General features: G+C 44.2%; 1 protein-coding gene across 1 annotated transcript; it reads left to right on the top strand.

Moving 5' to 3' along the window:
* Positions 1-5428: 5428 nt before the first annotated feature.
* On the top strand, positions 5429-22952 carry LOC133344238 (actin-binding Rho-activating protein-like). The gene is made up of 3 exons (XM_061554303.1): positions 5429-5459; positions 19540-19712; positions 20298-22952. The coding sequence occupies exons 1-3, from the start codon at positions 5435-5437 to the stop codon at positions 21480-21482; spliced, it is 1383 nt and encodes a 460-aa protein (XP_061410287.1). The 5' UTR covers positions 5429-5434; the 3' UTR covers positions 21483-22952.
* Positions 22953-24398: the final 1446 nt, after the last annotated feature.

Here is a 24398-nt window from a genome sequence, read left to right as displayed (position 1 = left end):
GCTGCTGCATGGCCATGGGCTGTTGCCACAATCCCAGGGACCAGACGCACCACCCCCCCCCCCGCCTCTCCGTCTCGATTAGCGCAGCCAAGTCTCGAGTCGGCGGCAGCGGCGTAGCTCGCAAGGTTTCAGATTTATAATTATAATCATAACCCTAAGCACGCTCTCTTTATTTCTGACTACTCTTTGTCACCTCGGCAACACGTTTCGATTAAAAAAGCAATCTCCTTCCGTGCACAACATTGGATCTTTGCTAATGTCACCGAGTGTGTTGTTGTCCAGTATGAATGACAAAGTTGAATAGCATCTCTCCACTGGCTTTTTTTTTACGCAAAGAACCTGGTTGCCACGAAGAGTGGCGAATATTTGAACCGTTGCTGGGTCTCCCCTAGGTCGACTCAGCCTCAAAATGAGTACCTGGTGCGGTGTGTAAACATCGCCACTGGGGAGACAAAGGCGGTCGGGCGTGGTGCTGGCCACTCACCCTCTCGTGTACCCTTCTGGCCTTCGCTAACAGCACTTGCCCCTACAGTCTAAGGCTATATGGGGGGTCTTTGTCTTTGTTCAGTGTCGTTCCTTCACAGTTCGGTAAGAGTCAAACTAAAATATGTTTTATTTCACTAGATAAGGCCCACTGAGCTATATAGATATCTTTCAGAAGCGACATGGCCACAAATGATATCCCAACAAAGTGGCTTATCATGTGGAGATTTAAAGCAGCCAAATACGTACTCTAAACGTGTTTTTTTCTAAACAACTCTGCGAACCAGTTACGTTACAAAGCAGATATTTATTTTACTGATCAATTTAAAGAACACGAACCACTGCGGTTGCCAACACTGGTTACGAAACCCATTTTGCAAAGTGGCAAAGGAATGAGCATTAACCACAAACGGCTCAAACGTTTTCGTTGCTGATGTGTCGTGACCGAAGGCTCTTTCACGCCGGGTTGAAAGCACCGACTTTTCCAAACTGAGAATATGTCAGTGTCCTGAGACGTGTGTCATTTAGGTAAACTTTTGTCGACTCAGATCAGAAGACTCGTGACGTTTGCCCATCGCAGCCACACACCTTATAAGTAGGCGAGGAGTATTATTGGCAAATACTTCCCGGTGGTTGATGGTTCGATTCTGGATAGAATCGGCCCGCCACTTGGCCATGGATAAGAGGAGTTGAAGACTGACAGAGATTACGTATTGGCATTCGAAATGTATCGCTACAGGAGGATACTACTGCGTCTGAGCTGGACACGAAGAGTGACCAATGTAGACGTAAGAAAAAGGTTGCCCATAGAAGAAGACAACCTGATGATGCAGGCAGCGATGAGAAATAAACTGGCACGAGATGTCGGATGGACAACAGGAACATTTAAAGTGTCTTGTTTGTTTGGAAAAATGAAAGGAACCGGAAAGAGAGGAAGACCTCACAGAGCAGGGCTTGACGACAGAAGAGATTGGTGCCAGAAAGGTGTTGCACTGCTTGAGCATATTGGCACAAGACGGAGAGGAAGGTGGAGACAAATGACGAAATGTGCAGTGGACACCTACGGGGCTATCTGCCCATGGACCGTGATGACGATGATGATGAAGAGGAGTTCGACTGAACCTCTAGCCTGCTGTCTCACCGTTGAGCCCACTGTTCTTGGCACTGCTGTGTCTTTAAAAGCTCTGCCATCGGCAACATCATCAACAACGTGCATGTCACCGTGTTTAGAAGGAAAGAAAAAAAACATGAACTCGACCGTAGCACGATGGAGTTTTGTCCCAAAACGTTGCGGGTGTCTCGGAGCCGTATCTCAACCCGCTGGGGGTGTCTGGGGTACGCGTGGCACACCGCCACGGGTCGCCATGCCCCCGGAGCTCGGCCACCTTCACAAAGTCTCTCCCCTCCCACCGAACACTCAACGATCCTGCCAGCGCGGTTTTCATCTGGGATTTGTTCGTGCAAATGCACACAGTTCTCATTCATGTGCGGAAAACTGAAAAACAAAAACCAGCCACAACATTTTCTCATCGGCTGATTAATACTGAGCGAGATAATAAATGCGTATTTGTTCGGAATTTGAAATCCACTTTGCTCTCGCCGGTAACATTGTCAGTTTAATATTAATGTAAATGTAATTCCACTTCACCAGACAACGATGGCATTTAGGCAACATTATGCATAACAGCCGCCAGTGATTGTCACGAACGTTCGTGTCTGGTTTGTTCATTCAAGTACACCACTTGCCCAAGGCTACAAGCGCACGCTAGCAGATGCGTTAAACCCCCCCCCCCCCGTCCATGTTTTGGTATTTCCCAATTATACAAAGCCCTATGCACCTCAACTGATGCAAGGCGCACTGAATTTAAACTGGGATTTTCCATCAGGACACGAGCATGAAACGACAGTAATCTCTTTACTGTGAACCGATGGCTTGTGGCATGCGTTCATGAATGTGTGCTTGCTTACGCCGTGATTTGTGCGAACTGATTTAATGATTCATCCTTGCCAGAGAGCTCTTAGGAAAGCAACACGAGCAGAAGTGATCACTTTACTATATCAGCCTATATCCCATCTCTAATATTGGATACGTCTTTGGTTATCTACCGCTTCGGGAAATGGTCATGGGGAATCCATACTTTGACTAGTTACACACATAAATAACATTGCAGATTGCACGAGTATAAACAACATATATCTTTCAACATGAATACTAATACAATTCCAAAAGCGTAATTTCCGTCGTCTCTAAAGTGCATGCAAGGGATAGTATGAAAGAAATAAATAGCCAGTATTATATATGTATGTTGAACTTCTTTCGCACCGTACGCAACCAACCGTCCTAATATGTGGTGCAGGGGAAGGATAACACACTAAACACAAAAAGCAATTATAAAAAAAAACGTGTTTTCAATCCGGATTTGAAAGTGCACAGCTCCAATGGCTTCCTAATAAATGTTACACACTTTGTACGCGGGATATGGATTTCTCTATTATTAACTTGAACTACACGAAAGGTCAAGGTCACGCTGCCTTGGCTTTGTTCACTTACGAGAGAAACCACCTGAAGTAACACGATTGTGCTTCTGAACGCTGCTGTCTCGCCCGCAAGCAAAGAGCCTTTGCCTCAACATATGATCAGTCACATTACAGGGAATGTCCTTGAATATATCGTAATGTGTTCATCTCATACATGACAAACTCTCAGGTCAGATGAAGGGTCAAACCTCTCTTGGAAGCCTAAAAAGGGCAGCGTATTGTGAGTGTGCATGTCAGTGTGAAAGCATCACATGCACCGTTAAAATTCATTGATCAAAATCATCGCTACATTTGGTGCGTCCACTATTCTGGAAGCACGGGGAAATCACAGAGACACCACATCTGTATTCTAAAACCACGGATTAAAATAAATATATACTCAGCGGTGTACATGAGATAGAATATTCCAGGACATACATGTCATAAAACAAAATAGACTTCCTCTATTAAAAAAAAACCAATAAGGCATTTGATTCTGGGCTATTGGGCTGTTATTAAATCCACATGTATAGCTTCTCTTAGTACGTGACCATACTTCACCACAATGGTCAGCACGGGCTGTTGATGTCCAGCAGCAAGATCTTGGAGCGTGGTACAGTACAACGTGGGATTTTGTTGCACTGCCCCTCTGCTGTCAACATCGTTTCACATGAGCCTACGATGCCTCTTTTATGCATGGCGATGGTCGCTTGTCCAAGCGTTATCCAGGCGTAAACATGCTTAGCTTCCAATATCTGATGAGATTGGGTACATTCCAGGTGATTTGGTTATATGCATTGTAGGTGACTCAAGTAAAACATTATATAAGGTTTGCATGCACAGACACGGGTTCTGAGTGTCCTGGCTTGTAAATAGACAACATTCGTCATGGTGCTAAGAGAAACATTCAAGAAGCGCTGCAAGAAGCTAAAAAAAAGTTGTCAGACAAAACAAACCAGTTATGCAACGATAGAGTCTGCAGATGCAAAAAACAACAATCCCAATATTTTCTGTTCAGTACAACTGTGAAAAGCTCGCACGACGATGCAACATTTGCACCCTTGATTACTTGAAAAGGAACTCGTTTGGTTAAAATTTGCAGCCAAAAAGTTTTTGTGTGGAAATAAGTGGGGAGGAGGGGAGGAGGGGAAGGGGGTGCCCGTAGACTGCCCCCACACCTTACCCCACCATCCACGACCTGCCGATCAACTGACTGTGGTTGTATCCATTTAAACCAGCGGTCGGGAACCTATGGCTCGCGAGCCATATATGGCTCTTCCAGTGACTGCATATGGCTCCCAGCCAATTTTGAGTTGAAAAAAGAATAAAAAAATAAAAAATAAAAAATCAGTTTGGAACTGATTTTAAAATACTTGTGATATTGCTTAATAATACTGTGTCATTTTTAAGTAAACAGAAATTAGTTTTGAAGATAAATTTCACGGGTCACGCCTGCATGAAGCTCAACCTCACCACGTACGAACCAGACAACAAGGCCATCAGCAAAACCATGCAGCACCAGAAGTCGCATTAAAAGTAAGACATATTTAATTTATTATACGTTCAAAATACTACATGGCTCTCAATGAAATATATTTAAAAATATTTGGCTTTTATGGCTCTCCCAGTCAAAAAGGTTCCCGACCCCTGATTTAAACCAATGGGTGAACACATTGTAAATGTTGTGGATTTACTCTCCAACACACCGGTCAGTGCCGGATTATCCTAGTCGCAAAAGTAGCTACATACAGTAATGCTACGGGCGCCGCACTTTCAAGGGCCCCGCGATAAATGCTTTCAAGCTATCAATTCCGTTTCAGTGATTCTGCACTTGCTCTATTACTATAGTACCATACTGCCTTCAACTTTCATGAACGACTGGGTGTTTAAGGTTAGCGATTTGTTATATTATCTGGCTGTGTAGCAAATGAAAACATGCAATTACTTTACTATGCAAGTTAAAAATTTGTGTTTCTAAAATTTACGTTTTTTTTTTTATTCAGGGCCCCTTTATAACATATTCTACAGGCCACGCACTAGCTTAATCTGGCATTGACACCGGTGCGCTGAAGTAGAAACTAATTGGCGCGTCGTTTACGTGACAAACCATACCGGCTGTGTCGGGTGGTGGAGGGTTACGACACATTTATGCTTACGCGATCTAACCCAAAAAACATTTATTATAATAAAGCGTTTTTGGTTATGTCGATTATTATTATTAATCGTTAACAATTACTAATTGTTTCAACTGCCACAACGGGAGATCAAACCGGCAATCATCTGTATTTATCAAGTGCAGCGTGCTAACCATTCCCATTTCTGTGTGAACGCACCCACCAATTGTTAATTGGTCAGTGCCGGCAGAGTGTACGATCGCCTTTGCCCTCGGAAACAGTGTCGTCAGACACCACGTGAAGGATGGCATGCGTCAACCATGCCGTGTCCGCCATTCTGTAACAGTGAGTCACGGTGCATGACAATTAACCCTTTCTGAGGTGTTCGTGTGCATTGTGAGTTGATCGACGGAGATCCTGTACACATGGGCAGATGTACAGGGTGGTCCAGGTAGTTAGTGACACCCCCCCCCCCCCACACACACAATTTAAGTTTATAAAACGTCATATTTTTTAAGTATGATTATTTTTCTTCTACAAAGCATACCATCCCACGAGGCAGTCTGCAAAGGAACTGGTTTCATAGTGACTTCTAATTTAAATATAGCAAACAATGAAATGGTTCACTCGGGTTGTACGACTTCGCTCGGGCACCTTGAGCGAGACCGAATGGAATTCTAAAAGCACGCCAGGGTGAAGTGGGGGAAATCGGCGAAACATTTAATTACTTGAAATATCCCCACTGCGCCACCTTCATGGTAAGAAAAAAATACATATTAACCGCCTTAGATTTGCTCACGATGGTCTTCATCATCATTTGCTTATGCGTGTCCCATCACGCCCAGTGCGGTCATAAGCTGCCGACCTTCTTGCTGTCGCTCCTCCACCCTGCGCACAGTTTCGCTTTCGCTCGCCGCTTGCTCCCCCCCGCCCTTCCACTGCAACAAACTCCTCTCTTCTTGGTTCTTTCGGTAAAGTCACGTAGATGCTGTCTTCCCGACAGACCTGTTCTTCACCTGAGGACGGCTGCTTGCGTTGTGGCCGAAACGTCGTGAGAATTATTTTATTGTGTTTTATTTTTATTATTTTATTATTTCCCTTCTACGTGACTTTACCGAAAGAACCAAGAAGATGAATCCCTGCAGTCACGAAAGCTTTAAATCGAAATTTAAACTCCCTCTACACATGCGACTCTACCCATCGCTTTACTCTTTTCGCACTGCCCTCGGGTCCTACCTGACTGCTCCTGCCTTCTCCCTTCCGTGACCTCTACGAGCACCAACTAAGGGGCTGTCCATAAATGACGTCACGCACCTGGGGGGGGGGGGGGGGCAGACATTTGTGACTATGTGTGACGAGGGGGGGGGGGGTTTGAGAAATGTGACGTCACATCAAAATGCGCAACTTTAAATAAATATAGACAACACGTTCTACTTAATTAAATATACTTTTTAAAACATGTTTTCTCCTACAACATCAGAGTGCAGCGCCACATTAAATACGCACTACAATGACAATAGTTTAAAGTGATTTGAAGCATGTTTTATTTTGTTTGGGTGGGGGGGGGCAGAGCTTTGTGACGTCATATTTGAGGGGGGGTGCTGACTTTTTGTGACGCCGTGTGACGAGGGGGGGGGGTAAAAAAATCGTCCAAAATCGCGTGACGTAATTTATGGACGGCCCCTAACTCCCCCCTTCCCAGCCACAGCCTTCCACCTCGCTCGCTCCATCCTACTCACTGCCCCATCACCACCCCTTATTTTTTGATATTTTGTACCGTAGTCGGTAAGCATTGTCAAGCGCCTTGGTGAACGGCGCTTTATAAATCCTAAGTAGAATAAAATAGAACATTATTGAAAAAAAAACAATAACGAAAACTGCAAATCAAGGCTCATGATACATATTAAAGTAGTGTGCAAGACGTTTGCTGACCAATTGGAGATATCTGTTGGAGGGACAAAACTAGAAGACACGCTAGATTATTGTATGATAATTGTTTTTTTACCCTTCTATCTGGCAACAAAACTGACACCTTTTAACAAGGAGTCATGTTTGCATAGACCACAATACCTGCAGTTATAATGCAAACAACAAAACATAACTCTGATAATGTGCACTGTCCTTGAAGTTGATTGGTCCACACCCGAGACAGCTTTCCTTAGAGCCTAGTCTCACATGGGTTGGACCAGATGATGCCAAAAGGCATTATGACTGCAGGTATTGTGTTCTATGCAAACATGACTCCTTGTAAAAAGGTGTCAGTTTTGTTGCCAGATAGAAGGGTAAAAAAACAATTATCATATTTTTACTGGCAAATGAGGTTCCAATGGAGATTATTGTATGTTTACTGACAGCAGTTATTGAAGGCAAACCAGAATCAAATTCATGAAATAAAGAGACCCGAAACAAGAAGAATTCTCCACAATTTTGGCTGCAGCCTGATGATGCTTGTTATAATGTCTGGCGAGTCGTCGCACTCGAATTGTAAATGCTGTGAAGTTCACTCTCCGACACACCGGTGTGCTGTGCTAGTAACGAATTGCCACGTTTTGTTTACGTGACCAAGCTTGTGAATTGGCTGTGTCAGGTGTTGTGACGGGTTTCACGACACATATTTCCGTGTTCTCACCCAACCTACTGGGTGTTAAGCTGGGTGAGAGGAGGTTGGAGTGCTTGGGTTAGACGCAAGCCTGGGGGGGGGGAAGATCTGCAACTCCTAAGGACGTTTCTCAATTTTTCATATCAGACCCATCAGCAATAAATCCATTCCATCGACCTTCCAAACAAGGGCTAAAGATAACCTTGCGTGTGGCCGGTGTGTCGAGAGAAGCCAAAAAACATGATCAGCATCTGTTCAACTACAGGCATTCTCTTCAGCCTTTACTTTTGTCATGTCACAAACAGGTTCCTTCTGTCCTGGAGGTGTTTTGGCTGTGGTTCCCCTGTGCAAAGAACACGCTTCGGTAGCAACACATTATTCGCTGACGATCCACTTTTGGCACTGGAGCACACACACAAACACATTCCTGCGGAGGGAGCTGGTAGGAGGGTCAACGGCGGCGTGGTGTATTCCGCAAATATGCCCGACTGTGAGGGCGGGCACAAGCCGGCGTGAGTAGGTTAAACGTTGAGTTTTATAAGGGCACCCCGGGGTGACCAGCCAGCCCCACCCAGCCCCTCCCCACCCTCCCCACCCAGCCCCTCCCCACCCTCCCCACCCAGCACCTCCCCACCCTCCCCTCCCCACCCAACCCCACCCTCCCCTCCTCACCCAGCCCCTCCCCACCCAGCCCCTCCGTGCACGACGGACGGACACAATAATCCCCTGTGGGCTGGTGTAACCAGGAGGTTCCAGTAATAACAAACGCCTGAACACATTTGTCAACAACAATCCCACAAAAGGAAAAGTATCAAATTGGCGACGTTTTGGGCAATGGCCCTTTTTATTTGCTATGAAGAATTGACCATGTGCTATGAAGGAGGGATTTTGCCTTAAATGTCATCGATTACGTACCTTTTTTTCAAGGCAGTGTTGCTAACACAATGCGTTGTGATCCAGTAATGGTTTTCATATTTACGAGCACACACATTTTGGTGATGTAAAGCAGCAGTGGCTTGATTACTTATAAAAAAAAACACACGACTCTTACGATCATTGCCATCAAACACAATTTACACAACCGTTAGTATACGCAGTGAAGAAGATGTAGCTTTTGAGAAAATAATCAGATTGCATTACAACTCATTAAGTTAACAGCATTAATCTGTACCTTGGGATAATATACATAAATGATAAAGTTAACCAGAAAGCCCTCCTAGTTTCACAATGGCCAAGTCTTACATGAAACTGAATTTAAAGCACTGGGCTATATTTAGTGGAATGGCCACAACTTGAATACTCAATAAACCAATTTGAGGACGAGGCTTAAAATGTACCATACATTCCTAAGCAGAACAAATTCATACACCGCAAAGATTCTGCGGCGGTATTGGGATGGAATAGTAAGCATGGATGTCACTTTTTTCCGTGAATTAATAATTCATTTAAATGTGTCTGAGCTCATTAGTACTGTGCACATTCATATTTAAAGCACACCATGCCTGGTGCACAGACTTTATACACCATCGGGGCTTGACGCCGGCTCATTCATTAGCATATGTGAATGGTTGTCGTGATGGATTGCAGAGGAATATGAAAGATTCATGGCAGAGACTGCTGTCAAACAGGGCGATGAATTAGGCGCAAGCAGACGTTACTCGTTGTAACCATTCAGGGAAGGTGACGGCGGGAATCGGGACTGGTTTATAGAGGGACCTCTGTGGTCACATTAGTCAGCAAAGTAGAAGATAAATAAAATAAACTGAGCAAGACGTGTCTTTCTCTCCGCACATACACAATGGACAGGCATTGAGTACTGGGAAAGTCGTATGCTTACTCCGGAATGCATTTGAGAAACATTCATTAAGAATGCTTACAGAAAAGTTTTGAGTTTGTTGTTGATGATTATGACTATGACGATAATGACCTGCAACTTACATTCCAGCACATTCAGCGCAAATGCAGCATAACTCAAGACAAAAGCCAACACCAATGACTCACTACCATTACAGTGTGTAACGAAATTTTTTTTTTCCTGTGTAAGTGTTATTTCCTAATTGGGTATGCCTCAAAAGTACAGAAAATGGCTATTATTTCCCACAAACTTTACTTTTGTGACCAGGACAGTGATATTTTAAATGTGCCTATTTTCAATGAGAAAACGTGTGCATTTGTGCCATTCCTTCACGTAAAGTCCTGGTCACAAAAGCAAAGATCGTGGGGAATAATAGCCATTTTCTATACTTCTGTAGTGAGTTCAACTGAGTCGCAGACGCACTTCTTGGAGGCAACACATTTAATATACCAACACACGCGGTTAACAAGATAACAACCTACGGTGGTGGACCACCAGGCTAATTACTCTGTAACTAGCTACAACGGACCGGACCACAGCATGGACCCAGGTCAACGTGTTGGTGACTCTTCAGGAAGTAGAACGTAGACTTCTTCAGGATGACAACAGCAACGCCGAACCCCGGTCCCTCTTTGGACCCGGCTTATATCCGCTCTGGCCGTGGCTGGCTCCGCCCTTGGCCACGACCACCTTCCAGAATCCTCTAGCAGGATCTCGCCCTGACACGTGACCACCCCTAGTCCCCCACTTGCGGCCCCTGTGTAGACTTTACCAGTCACGTGTCCTCCTAGGTCAACCAGAGTGCCACGGCCTATAGTAACCCCATTCCGTGGCCGGCACCCTCACACCCCATCCTGTAGGGGTCGGCACTGCACGCCGAGCGTGGTGCCACTCGGCGCTATCATTCAGCGCTCACGGAGCCCCTCTAGGGCCGGCATTACACAGTGACATCCACGATGTCCACGATGTCACTACACGTTTGAGGCATAAGCAATTAGAAAATAACACTTACTACCCAGGAACAAAAATCGTGTTACATCGCATTATCATGAACACTGCCTTGTAACAGAAAAGTGTGCTTGTATCAGACAGGCGGGTTGCTTTTGTAATTTGCTTGCACGACCAATCATCATTCCGGCATTCTCTGCAGGACGATCAGCCGGGGAGAATTCCTTCCAGTTGGGTCACAGTTCCGGTTGCCACCTGTCCTGGTTTTCCCAGGTCCGTCCTCTCTTTGAGAACGCTGTCCTGGAAAGTCTGTTAATTTTTCTTGGACATTTCAAAGTCTGCCTTCTGTCAGTTGTATAGTACTACGGCACTCAAGGCAATGCACACATGGTTCTCCCTGGTATTGTGGGATGTCCTTCTTCCTGTAAAATGTCCCGTTGTTTTTTTTGCACAAGAGGGTTGGCAATCTAAGTAACAGTATCCATGCAAATTGCATTCTCAGTTTATATAAAGACTAGCTTGTTAGCCCGTCCTCAAACTGAAGCTGTAATATTAAATATGTAAATGAACGTTTTATTGTATGATTGTTAAGTTTATTAGGAAATATAACACGTAAAGACATTTTTCCTAACTTATTAAATGAAGGTAAATTAAGGAAAATAATAAAATAATATTAATATAAAAAAATATTATAATTTTACATTATTTTATTATTTCCCTTCTACGTGATTTTACCGAAAGAACCAATAATATGAATCCCTGCAGTCACGAAAGTTTTAAATCAAGATTTATTAAATGAAATTAAAGACTTCGGAAGATTTCTCGGTACACGATATTTTGTGTTTATCTCTTATCACTGTTCAAAAGGTTTTTTGTGCAGTTGGCTATCCTCGATGAACACTTTAATCCGCTGAGGATATTTAGAGCTAGACAGAGCCACGTACAACTGGCCATGGGAAAATACGGGTCCATTGAGATAAATACCCACATTTTCAAAAGTCTGACCCTGCGACTTGTTGATCGTCATCGCATGAGCAGCAATTATCGGAATTTGTCGTCGTTTCAGTACGAAAGGAAGAGTGACATCACTTGGAGCATGGTCGATTCTCGGGATGAAGACGATTTCGCCTCGGTTGCAAAGGCGAACAATCTCTGTGGCTGTGTAATTTAAAAAAAACCCTAACTTCACTTTAGCACTGTTTTCAAATCACCTGAAGTTGTTAACTGACAAATGTAACTTCACCGATGGACGCTTGATCGCGAAGAGTGAAGAAAGTAGAGTGCTGATACTGTCTGAAGTAACTTGGCAAATAACGAAGAGCAAAGAGAAGCATTAGAGTTACGAATAAATTGATCAGAGTATAATTGTATCTTGTCTAAATGTCATGGCAGGGAACATTGAAGAAAAAAAAGGCCATCAAACACTTCATTGCATTTCACTGTAGCACTGTATTAATGGCAGTGAATGTTGCACAAAAGGAAGTCAATAAAACCTCACAGCATTTGACCGCAGCACTGCATTAATGGCAGTGGTTGTTGCACGCAACAAAGTCATCAAACACCTCGCGTAATGTCACAGTAGCACTGCATTAATGGCAGTGGTTGTTGCACGCAACTAAGTTATCAAACACCTCGCGTAATGTCACAGTAGCACTGCATTTAACGGACATTCAATTACTTGCAATCCACTGCTCTGATAACTTACTTATCTTCCGCTTTCGCTCGCTGGGGTTGAAAACAATTGGAATTCGATACAATGTCTGCAAAGTAGCAAAGAAATGTTTATTTTAGCATAATTTGGAAGCGTAAAGTGGACTTACCTTTTGTTGGACGTGCCGAAGAAACAAATAAAGGCACCAAACGCACCGCGATGCGGCGTAGAAATATTTATTGCCTTCACTTTCTATGAAGATACGTAAAATCGAAAGTGAATTTGCGTAAAAAAATGTTCATAACTGCTCGACCTTCTGCATTAATAAAAAAAAATGCAGGCACACATGAATAATAACGAGGGGGGGGGGGTGTCCATGTGGAGGACCATACCTACCTGTTCATGATTATTAATGAGGGGGGCTGGTCGACGTGGAGTGACGTCACGCGCGTTACACACTGACATTATTGGCTCATTATAGTGTCGTGTGGAGACACACACTTGTTCTTGTAGGCAACATGTTTATTACAACACCCTAACAGGGTTCTCCTACATAAACGTCTACTGGTTCTACATCTAGATGATAACTACATGGTTCACTAGACCACAACGGGGTAACTACATAACCGGGTCAGTCAGCTAACACACTGCCTGACCCACGATGCCGAGCGTAAACATCGAAGACCGAGGGACCAAGGATCGAAGAGACGTAGCACCGACGGGTTCCATTCAAACAGAGAGCCAAGAACCCACTCGGGACTGCCCCTTTATGCACATGGCCCATATCACGTGTCCATCGAGCCCCTTTTCGAGCCCCCTTGCTACCCTGCCCTGGTCACGTGTCCTCTCGGGTTCACACAGAGTATCACGTCCTCACTTGGCCTCTCTCTCCGACCCTCACCAGAACTATGCCCCCGAGGGCCCGCTTCCATGCCAGTTCCACTCTGGTGCCAGAGAGAGACTCAAGACGCACACTTCCACTCCTGTGACAGTAGCAGGCGCTAAACACCATCGTGACTCCATATAAGTCACTACAATAGTCGTAAATGTACCCAAAATAATGCATCTCATCTCTGTCTGTTTAGTCCTCTGCCAAATGAGAGATCTTCAGCTCAAATCCCTACATCATGCATGTTTGATCTTGAGCTTTCTTTATCCTTGCGCTGAACATATAATTTACCATTTCTTAATGCATATGTCCTGTTTAAATCAGGCTAGATCCCCTTAAAATGGTGAGAACAAACCTGATTGTAATATATCAACTATAAAAAAATCTACATTACACAATTATTAACAGCATAATTAAGAGTATACGATAATTGAAAAATACGCAAGAATGCAGTGTATATCTAAAATAAATCTAGGTATGTATGTATGCATGTTAAACTTATTTCGCACCGGATGTAGCCAACCATGCTAATTGGAGGTGCAATTCTAACTCAATTTACAGTTCCTGCATGTACACTTTAGCTGTGGAATATGGGATATTTGAAAAACAATTATACACTCATGATGTCCAAGAAATCAATGCAGTTTTCCCATTAAAAATAACTGGGAAGGAAGAGTCTGTATTTTTTTAAACGATGCAATGTTTTCCCATGTACAAGGGCCATAATGTCAAAAAAAGTACCTCCAAAGTCAGTATTTACTCGTGGGTTATAGCATGTGCATTTTCAGACATGTCTCAAATTGCAGGGATGACACTTTCAGTTAATAAATCAGGTGGATTCTGTGGGAATTTCTTTGCAAAATGTCATTCATATAAAAACTAAACAACAGTAAATAAATCACGAAGCATAATGATGGCGATGTATCCCAATGACATTCTGTAATTAATATTTCAGCATGGTTCATCAACCTCAATGTTCCAGCCGGCTGAACTTTAAGAGCAACTCTGGAAGACATGTCTAATTAAGCATGGGGTGCAGACTGTCCTGAACCTAACCGTGTGATCTCAGACTCGCGATATATTTATAAGTGACAGCGTGTTTGAAGGCTACATTTCCACTTCAATATCAACGTCCAGATCTGTTGAGAAGCCAAGGAGAAGGCAGCCACCCCCTTAGGACTGGGGGTGGGGGGTGGCTGTAAGGGGATGGAGGGGACTAAGCCCCCTGAGTTTCAAGCTCAGCCCAACTGCTAATCTATTACAGTCAACTTTTTGGTTCTTTCGATAAAGTCACGTAGAAGGAAAATAATAAAATAATAAAAATAAAACATAATAAATAATTCTCACGACGTTTCGGCCACAACGCAAGCAGCCGTCCTCAGGTGAAGAACAGGTCTGTCGGAAAGACAGCGTGGCCGAAACGTCGTGAGAATTATTTTATTATGTTTTATTTTTATTATTTTATTATTTCCCTTCTACGTGACTTTACCGAAAAAACCAAGAAGATGAATCTCTGCAGTCACGAAAGCTTTAAATCGAAATATTACAGTCAAGTCAATAAAGGTTGGTACGTAATTTCGTACAATTTAGCAATGGGCATCACTGACTTTAGCTCATACACAGCGTGTGAGGGCTAGATGAGGATGTACAATGGACAAAAGCAGATACAATCGTTGCCGATTGTGTTTCAGTGTTTAATTGTTGTTTAAAGTTCGATTAGCATTGACGGTGTGGTGCTCCCCACTGGCTTACTGGACATGTGTGAAAAAGAGCGTCATAATTTGTTGAATTCCTTCAGTGTAAATAAAGATTCTGATTCCAATCCTGCGATTTTGTATGCCCCCCCCTCTCACCTTTAAAATCGGCCACTCTAGAGTCCGGAGGGTTGATGGACCGTGGTTATGAACACCACAGATCTATCTAATTGCAAAATTTGGTTGTAAAAAATAAACCCGTAAAAACAAAGTTTATCACTCTAAATCCTTTATATGCGTGGCGGCTAGAGTCCTCTCGTCCTCTGGCTTGAGATGGCTGCCACCTATGGGTCAGATGATTGTCTGCCAGCATTAAGCAATTGGTAATTAAATATTTAAAAAAAATTCCCTAAACAGTGTAAAATTTAGGAAAAAATTTTCACGAAAATTAATTGTCATGCACAACGAGTCTGTGTGGAAAATGTCAGCTCGATTGGATCACGGGAAGTGAGTTAAAAAACGACCTAAAGATTTGCACGGTCGTAAGCAAGCAAGCAAGCACGCAAGCACGCAAGCAAGCAAGCGAACTTAATATAAAGGATTTAAAAATTGTTCTTCGACTTACCTGAGGTGAAAAAAAAACTATTGGTGCGTTAAAGGCTGAGTACACGACAATTTCTTTGGAAGGTTTTTACGATGAAAATTTGGCCAGATCATTACATAGTCAAACCCAACTAAAAATTATGAATCGTAATTATTGGCTGCGAAAACCCTACGTGGTGAGTCATATTCTTGCCCCTAACTTGTGTATATTCACGAATACAGCCTGCAGTTCCATTTTGTTTGTCAGTATGAAGATTTCTGATCCATAGGTCAGAGTAGGTAGCACTCACTTATTAAAAACTAAATTGTGATGACAAATGGTTGATCAAAAGTTATGAATGTGCGTCGTTCAAAAAGAAGATTTTTTTTTTAGTCTTCAGAAAAAGATCACCTCTGTGCAACCTCATTGCAGCTGTCAATGAGCACATGATCATTGACATTAACTGAGGCATGTGCGATTTTGATGAGAGCTTCGGTGGTTGACATTGTCCTCCATTTCACTGCAAATATCCACCTCATTCCTCTGTCATATTGGTCTGTAATTGAAAATTGATCAAGTCCTGTGACCAATAAAACCAAAAAATTGAGTAACGCTCAGCCACTGCAAGACAGAATGTAGAAGTTATTATATATGATGCCCCATGCTCTCCCCAAGCTCATAGGGTCGTTGATTTCAATCGTAATGAAATATTAAGCTGCAGTCAATACCTTATGATTCCTCAACCCTGCGTTTCTGAGGACGTCTGGAACGCTCTTCCTTCAAATATTAGGAAGCCACCGGAGCAATGCACTTTTAAATCTAGATTGAACATTTTTTTTCTTTCGAAATGCTTTTTTGTGTTTAGTTCGTTGTCCTTCCCAGGGCACCTCTGATTAGCAGAGTTGACTATGTTCAGTGCGAAATAAGTTCTACATGTATGCGTATACCCAGGATTATATTCTCAAGTCCATCAATGCTTAAAAGACATACCCCTCCTTTGGCAATGGATGTAAAGAATATTGCCCAATTCGGATGACATTGAAAAACACTCCACCACAAAATAATGTTCATGTCAACCGAAAGTCAATGGCCCGGTAATGGTCTCAAAGAATCAGTGAGCATCATTGGCGGCCTCATCACACACTAGAGGGTGCCATTCCTGTCCAGAGAAGATGTGTCAACCAGAGCAGGATAATATTAATATTACTAAACTTGTTCACCCACGAAAGCCTGAGTCCCGGCTCCTTTTAAGGAGGTTTAAGCCATGTTTTCACAATAGGCGCCACTGTTGTTATTATGCGTAATCTTAACCGAGTTATTTGCAGGTAATTTTCCACCAGTGGGGGTGTTTTGGCCGATATCAGTTACACTGTATATTTATTTTTAGCTGGAGGAGGAAACCGAATAACCTGAAGGAAACCCGTGTCAGCCGAGTTGGGGATCGAACCCGGGTCCTTCTTGCGGTGAGGCACGTCACCGATGTGCCCATCCTGCTGCCCACAAAATTGTGTCAATGGGATTGTCCCTTGGGTCACCACCTGGTGTGTCCTCCACTGACGCACGTGACGCGCAACGGTGTCCGGTTACTTTCCGATCATCGGCTCCGCACTGCCGGTCACTGCTCGCACGGCGATACAACCGAGGCAAATTGGGATACACTCGTGTGTTTGTGCAAAGGTGCCCCTTCCAAATGCCTGTGTACTGTAGTGGACCCACCAGTCGGCACTCGAGAACTGTGATTTCCAAATGTACTAATTCTTATCATCAAAACTGTCAGCAAGAGTTTCAAAACGACCCTGTACGTATGCATGTATGTTGAACTTCTTTCGCGCCGTACATAGCCACCGATGCTAATCGGAGGCATGCGGGGGAATGACAAAACTAAACGCAAAAAGCAGTTGGAAAGAAATTACTTTTCAAAAAATCTTCAGCAATTGGTCAGAATTCCCTTCCTTTAGTATGAACCGAAACACTGCCCTCCCGCCCGAGCGTGCGTCGGAATCAAGAGCAACAAAACCTTACTAGTGGGTAGTAGAATAGTCGAAGGGCCGTGGGGGCGCTGCGGTGGCGAGATATTAACTACCTCGCCTGGTATACAGGAGGTCGTGGGTTCGAGCCCAACCCTGCCTGTCTCTCTCTCCCCATGGTCTCGTGGATTTTTTCTCCGGGTCCTCTGGGTTTTCTCTCCACATTGAGAATCAACATCACGCGTTTAGAGTATTGGTTTCTAAACATTTTCGCATGATAAGCCACTTGGCCGAGCTATAATTTGTGACCAGGTTGCCTCTGAAGAAAAGAGCTGAATAGCTGAGTGAGCCTTACCTGTTAAAATAAAAAAAAATAGTTTAATAAAATAGTTAGAAGTGTGTGATTGTAATGGAGCAGAGATGCAGGGCGAAATAAACCGGGCAACCCACGTTTTACTCCCGGTCATGGATAAAGTCGCTGATGAGTAATATCTGAAGTGGTCCTCCACACCCTGCACTAATCCACACTGATCAACACGGTGATGCATGGTCCAATAACGTGGAGATAATATAAGCACTAACTCATTGAGACGAATCATGTAGCTTGGTCATTTCTTCGTTCGTTTTTCTTCATGCAATTGTCCAGTCAAAAGGGAGAATGCCGAGATGAAGTAAGTTAAAATCGATTCCCACTATATTCTTGGGTCTTTCGGTAAAGTCACGTAAATAGGTTCAAAGAAAATAACAAAAAAATAAAGTCACGTAGATAGGTTCTTTGACTTTACCGAAAGACCCAAGAATATGAATTCCTGCAGTCACAAAAGCTTTAAGTCAAGATTTAGATTCACACTGTATTTGTTTGTCCACAGTGCAATGTAAGCAAGCGTGGAAAATTGGTATGAGCAAGGCAGATGAGATCTAATATTGCAAACGGTGTGCTTGTTTAAATGGTTGTTATCCCATGCAGAATTCGATGTAATTTTACACATGATCGATTCGCAGAAGAGTATTGTTGCATTTGCAATGCCGACAACTGGTATCCTGCGAACAGCACAGAATGAATTCACTACAATTTATAACAAGCATACGACATGAAGGCAAGCTGACCAATATTGTGTTTCTGCCGAGCAATTAAGGTCCTCGCAGATGAAGAAATGTATTCCGGATAATCAGGAGCCATGGGCACCTAATGGAATTCATTGGTCTTATTCTGTTGTGCTTACTATAGTAGTTTCTTATTTCCCAATTTAATTCCAGGGACCGAAATACAAAATTAAATGCGGCTGTGGTGTAATGGTTAGCACACTGAACTTGTGATCTCGAGTTTGCCGGTTTGATCTCCCGGCGTGGCAGTTGAAACAATTGGGAATTTCTTAAATCTCCTGACCTCTGGCCTCCAGGTAACATGTTGCTGCGGTAAAGTGTGGGGACTCCCACCTCTTCCGATATTAGGAAGCCACTGGAGCTATTCAATTTTAAATCTCGATTTAAAACAGCGTTTTGTGTTTAGGTTGTTGTCCTTTCCCTGCACCGATTAACACGGTTGGTTACATACAGTGCGAAATAAGATCAACACGCATACATAACATCTTGGCCAGTGTGGAAGAGTAAGCCAAAAGACCCTCTCTAGAGGGCCTCCATGGAGCTCCTTCTAGTGGTGGCCATTCCACAAGCAGTGGTGTGGGTAGGCAAATCGCAGCGCTGCATGTTTTTTATTACAAAAATATAGAAGCCTTTCAGATTGCAGCAACGTATGCAGTACAGTAGTATTGGTGGATGTGTTATGAAGATGGCACTCAGTTATTCATTGGATTGAAACCACTTTAAGGGCATGGTCAGAGTCTAAAAATAGACCGACGTTCACGGCCACCATCATCAATCCTCAAATATTCTCCAATGTTTTTCACAATCTCCGACATCACAAACATTTCTAAGTTTCAAAGATGTCCTCGACTCAGCACACCACTATAAATACTCTTTTTTAAAGTGGATTCTTATTTTAACGCAAGCTTTGTTGATCTGTCTGATAACCTTGGGATGGCTGCTATGTATTACATAAATAAAACATATCCAGGAAGAGCAAACAATATTTGGAAGGTTTTTTTTTAATTAGAATAATGTTATCTCTAGATATAACCTGCCTTGTCTGCAAAAAGATTTGTCAACACATGCGAAAACACAACGTGCCAATGCGGCTGTATGACCGTGTCACACGATCTCTAACTTTCCATGCCTTTAGGTGACACACAAGCCAACCGGTCTCCCACTGGAGATTCCAGCCATACCAGAGTGGCGATAAATAGTATATCCAGCTGCCTGCCCTGCTTTCAAGCGGGCTCAACGAAACACGAATGCGCCTTCTCACCAAAGCCCTGCCGAGCGTTACTGGGGAACAAGATGAGCTCCTCGCAGGTTAGTCTGAGAAAAAATTTAGTTCGAGGCAAGATACGCTCTCTCTGTATTACCGCACAGACCATGAGCTGGACGAATTGTTTAAAATAGCCATTGGCCATTTGAGCACAAGGTTATGAAAGGTGGGCGATAGGAATATAGTGGGCAAGACAGCATAAACAATGCAGAAGTCTGCAACAGAAAATGGCAGGCAAGTTTTGGAGACTAGATTGAAAACTCATTTCTTTATAGCTGATTGTTGTGTATAGTTTGTTGTCCTTTCCGTGCACTTCCAATTAGCACGGTTGGCTGCGTACGGTGCGAAATAAGTTCAACACACAGTACATACAGATATGATGATGGAAATAGTCTTGTGCTGAGGAAGACCGTTTGCCAGGATAGGTATTGGAGTGGCCTACACGAGTTCGGGAAACCAAGGGAAAGACTTAAGACAATATAGTGGAATACTATCAGGGCAGATATTGGAGATCGCGTGTAGACTGTGCAGCCATCCGTGGGACCTGGCAGAGGTCAAACGTTTTGGCGAGGTGTGGTGGCATCAACGGATTGACCATGGTAACACGTCTCGCTCTTTGACCTTTACAGGTAACGTTGAAAAGAAGCACCAAAGACATCGTGCGGAAGATCCGGTGTGTGAGCATGGTGAACAGCCTTACGAAGGGCTGGCAGCAATGGGCTCAGGAGAATGAAAGTAAGCAATCGAATGAACCCACAGGCTGGACGCCTGGATGCGAAGATGGCGATAATGGCGAACAGTGTTCCTTCACGAGAAAGCTGTCCGTGGACGCAGAAAACGCCGCAAAGAAAGAATTAACAATGCCAACGTTGAAAAACCTTCAGCCCGATTTCGTGCCCGACGTGAACACGTCCATCAGGACTGGAGCTCGCGAAAGGGGCAATGGACGGGGCGTGAAAGAGCAACGCAAGGAAATGACCAGCATGCTGAAGAGCTGCTTCGAGCCGTCGGCTCAGGAAAACCAAGGGAAGCCCCCGAGTGCGGTGGACGACAAGCTTTATCTCCTGAGCGACCGCATGTCGCCCACGCTGAGGCGGCGGTGCAATGGCCTCGTCTCGGAGCTGTCGACGGGGTGGCGTCAGGCGGAGAAGGAGGACGGCGACAGTGGCTTGAGCTCTCTGGAGGCCAGCAGAAACAACAGCATCGACGCCGGCGACGTCCTCGCCGTGGCGCGGGGGGAAGGCAGCGCCGGCGAAGCCGTCGAGGCGACGAACCACGGCGGCGACGACGGCGGTGGCTCGGAAGCTCCGGCGATCGGCATCAAACGGTCGTCCGCGAAACCTGGCACGGACAGGTCAAAGGGCGGGAGGCAAAAGTCGCGCTACAGCCGCGTGAAGGACCTCCAGAGCGGCTGGGCCAAGTGGTCCGAAGACCACATGGAGACACAGAAGCTGAACCCCTTCAGCGACGGCTTCGACGCGGAGCACGCCCTGGCCACGCGGCTCCAGAAGGGCGAGGAGGGGTACGGCCGCCCCAAGGAGGGGACCCTCACGGCGGAGAGGGCCAAGAGGGCCGAGCGCCACATCCGCCGCGAGATGGAAGACATGTGCTTCATCATCAATGGCATGGGTGTGCAGGGCCGCGACGGCAGGGTGCGCATGCCGTTCGGGGAGCTGTTCGATCGGTACGTGCGCATCTCCGACAAGGTGGTCGGCATCCTGCTGAGGGCGAGGAAGCACGGTATGGTGGACTTCGAGGGCGAAATGTTGTGGCAGGGCAGGGACGACCACGTTATCATCACGCTGCTGCGATAGCGGTGCAATGAGTCGGTGGTGCCGGAGGATGTCAAACGACGCATATTGTTTGAAACGGGTGGCTTTTGTGTTGCCCTAAAATCCAAAAAGTTGAAAGCCATGGACAAAAGTTCGTGGGTTTTTTTGAAGTGTGAGAAAACACGCTTTGAGATTCATGTTTAAGGTATCATCTCGAAATTGTACGCTGTTGTCGGATGTGAAATGTCGCGAATGTTGTTAAGTTTATATCTCATATTAATGTTGTGCAATGTTTTCCTCTCACTTCATGTAATATGGTTTCATTTTTACTGTCAAATTCTATAGATACATGTCATTCAAGTTTTATTTGACCTTGCTTATTTACACATGCAGATAATTTATTTGTATTTATTACGCATGTATAGCTGTGCCTATGCCATGTCAAATGTTATTTTATGCAGTTTTAGGGAGAGAAAAAAAACTTGCGGAACATATTTATATTATTTCAATAAATCACAGGCATAGCACAGTAACACTAAAATGCAATATATCACGTGTATACGTACTTGCTTCAATATTTAAATGCCCTCACTATTGCAGGCACTAAAAATGATGTAATAGCTGTATCAGAATACTGGAGGAATCGGATGAGCTATGAAGCGCTTTTTGCACAGATGTCCACCTGATCTTTGTTGACAATTCATTGGCCTGCGGCTGAACATTTATATCTGAAAGCTTAGGAACAGTTGGAAATGCCGAGTTTTATTTATAAACTAAATAGATACATGTGAATAATTGTAAGCTTTATTTTTTATAACTAAGCAATTTTTTTTTATTGGGTTAATAAATAGGACTGGACAAATTGAACTGTTTCTAAACGTTCAGATTATAATGTTCGGCCGCAAACCAAGTAATTGCCAACAAAGTACAGCGTGCTTCAAAACAATGTTCACACTTCTGCGAATTTGCAACAACACCACAAGAAATGTGCCTCCAGGCTCTGGAGGACCATCTGGAGAAGATTACAATGATGGCGAACAAGTGGAGACTTTTTGAAGCTATTGACATGCATTTATCATGTTACAGTGTGTAGTGTCCGTTCTTTTTCCATTAAAAACGATAGTCTCATATAAGTGTTAATATTTTTTTGAAGCAGCCTGTGTAGCTGGACATGACTTAATGGCTGTACTGTACTACTAATAAGTGCCCCCTAGTGCTGTGGTGTTTTCTGGAGGCCTCTAGAAGGAGGATGGGGAGGGGAGTGGGTAATGGCCTCTGTATCTAAAATGATAAGATCCGTCTTGGCACGCTAAGCATATCTCCGCAGCACAGATGCTCTTTGCCCTATGCTGCCCTCCAAATCAGGAGCAGATAAGCCGGTGTATTGGCTCCAATGTCGAGCTGTGATAGAAGTCCCCTGCTAATTTGCATCTCACACCCAGAGAAAAATCATATTACTGGTAGGAACCTCCTGGTTACACCAGCGCACAGGGGAGTATTGTGTCCGTCCGTCGTGCAGGGAGGGGCTGGGTGAGGAGAAAGGGGCTGGGTGGGGAGGGAAGGGTGGGGAGGGGCTGGGTGGAAAGGGGCTGGGTGGGGTGGGTGGTGGGAGGGGTGGGGCTGGGTGGAGCTGGGTGGGGGTGGGAGGGGTGGGGCTGGGTGGGGAGGGAGGGGCTGGGTGGGGAGGGTGGGGCTGGGTGGGGAGGGAGGGGCTGGGTGGGGAGGGTGGGGCTGGGTGGGGAGGGGCTGGGTGGGGAGGGGAGGGGCTGGTCACCCCGTGGTGCCCTTATAAAACTCAACGTTTAACCTACTCACGCCGGCTTGTGCCCGCCCTCACAGTCGGGCATATTTGCGGAATACACCACGCCGCCGTTGACCCTGCAGGCCATTGACCGAGCAACCCAACGTTCCTACCAGCTCCCTCCGCAGGAATGTGTTTTGCTTTTCGGTACGTGCTTTGAGAAAAGAAAACATGTCCTTGCGGTCGTCAAGAAAACTGTTCTTCACATTAACTATAATTTTCTATTAGCCTGTTGCTGTACATACCGGTATGCAAAAAAATGTCGCGACATCATTTGCGTTTAATTATTTTTATTAAGCACATTACACTGTATTTCCTACATATACAGTGGTAAGAGTATGCATAAGGTGGTACAGTGCCTTAATACAACCACACAACTTATTACAAAGGTGGTCACGATATTTAAGAGTCTAATTAACAACGGAGTGCATCAACTACGAAGGAAACACCATTCAATAAACCCCATTTACCGTTTTGGTGCACCAACAACAATGCATAAAATACAGCAACTCCTTTCCAAACCTGTTAATTATAAACCACAACATAAGTACGAATGTGCCTTATTGCAACTTCCATTGTCCTGCTATGTACACAACTAACCGGTGTTTAAGGCCAATGCAACAAAACTTTCAAGGCTATTATTCAACCAAACGTGTGTGTGTGTACCATAACACCAAAGTTTTACACCATTATAATTCCACGTTAAAGCTGTAAAATAACATTTAAACCACACTTTTTTTTATCACTATTAAATTCACCTGCAGAACATTGTCCGACTACAGTGTAAGTTTCAAACAGTCATTTTCTTAAATATATAAATATGTATATATATAGGATCTGGCATAGAAGCACTGCACAGACAGATTGACTGGCTATTTAAGTATACAACACCTGCCGTAAGCAGTCGAGCACTGCCAATGGTATAAAGCATTGGGAGTGCCCACCTGCAAACACAGCACATTAAACAGCACGGTATATACTATTCTTACACCTCTGGTCATTTTCAATTTAAAGCAGCATTATTTAAAGCAAAACAATTAATAGTACTTATCTGTGGAATATGAAGAACTTGGCAATTTTATGAATGGGTGTAAAAAATATATATAAAGCGATTACCACAATCGACATGTAGATGTTTCCTCCAGATTTTGAGACTT

This window comes from Lethenteron reissneri, chromosome 19 (assembly GCF_015708825.2).
Source record: "Lethenteron reissneri isolate LAM-NWPU_2019-01 chromosome 19, ASM1570882v1, whole genome shotgun sequence".
Taxonomy (NCBI): domain Eukaryota; kingdom Metazoa; phylum Chordata; class Hyperoartia; order Petromyzontiformes; family Petromyzontidae; genus Lethenteron; species Lethenteron reissneri.
Note: the sequence above shows the minus strand (reverse complement) of the source record. Positions and strands in the feature narration are given on the sequence as shown.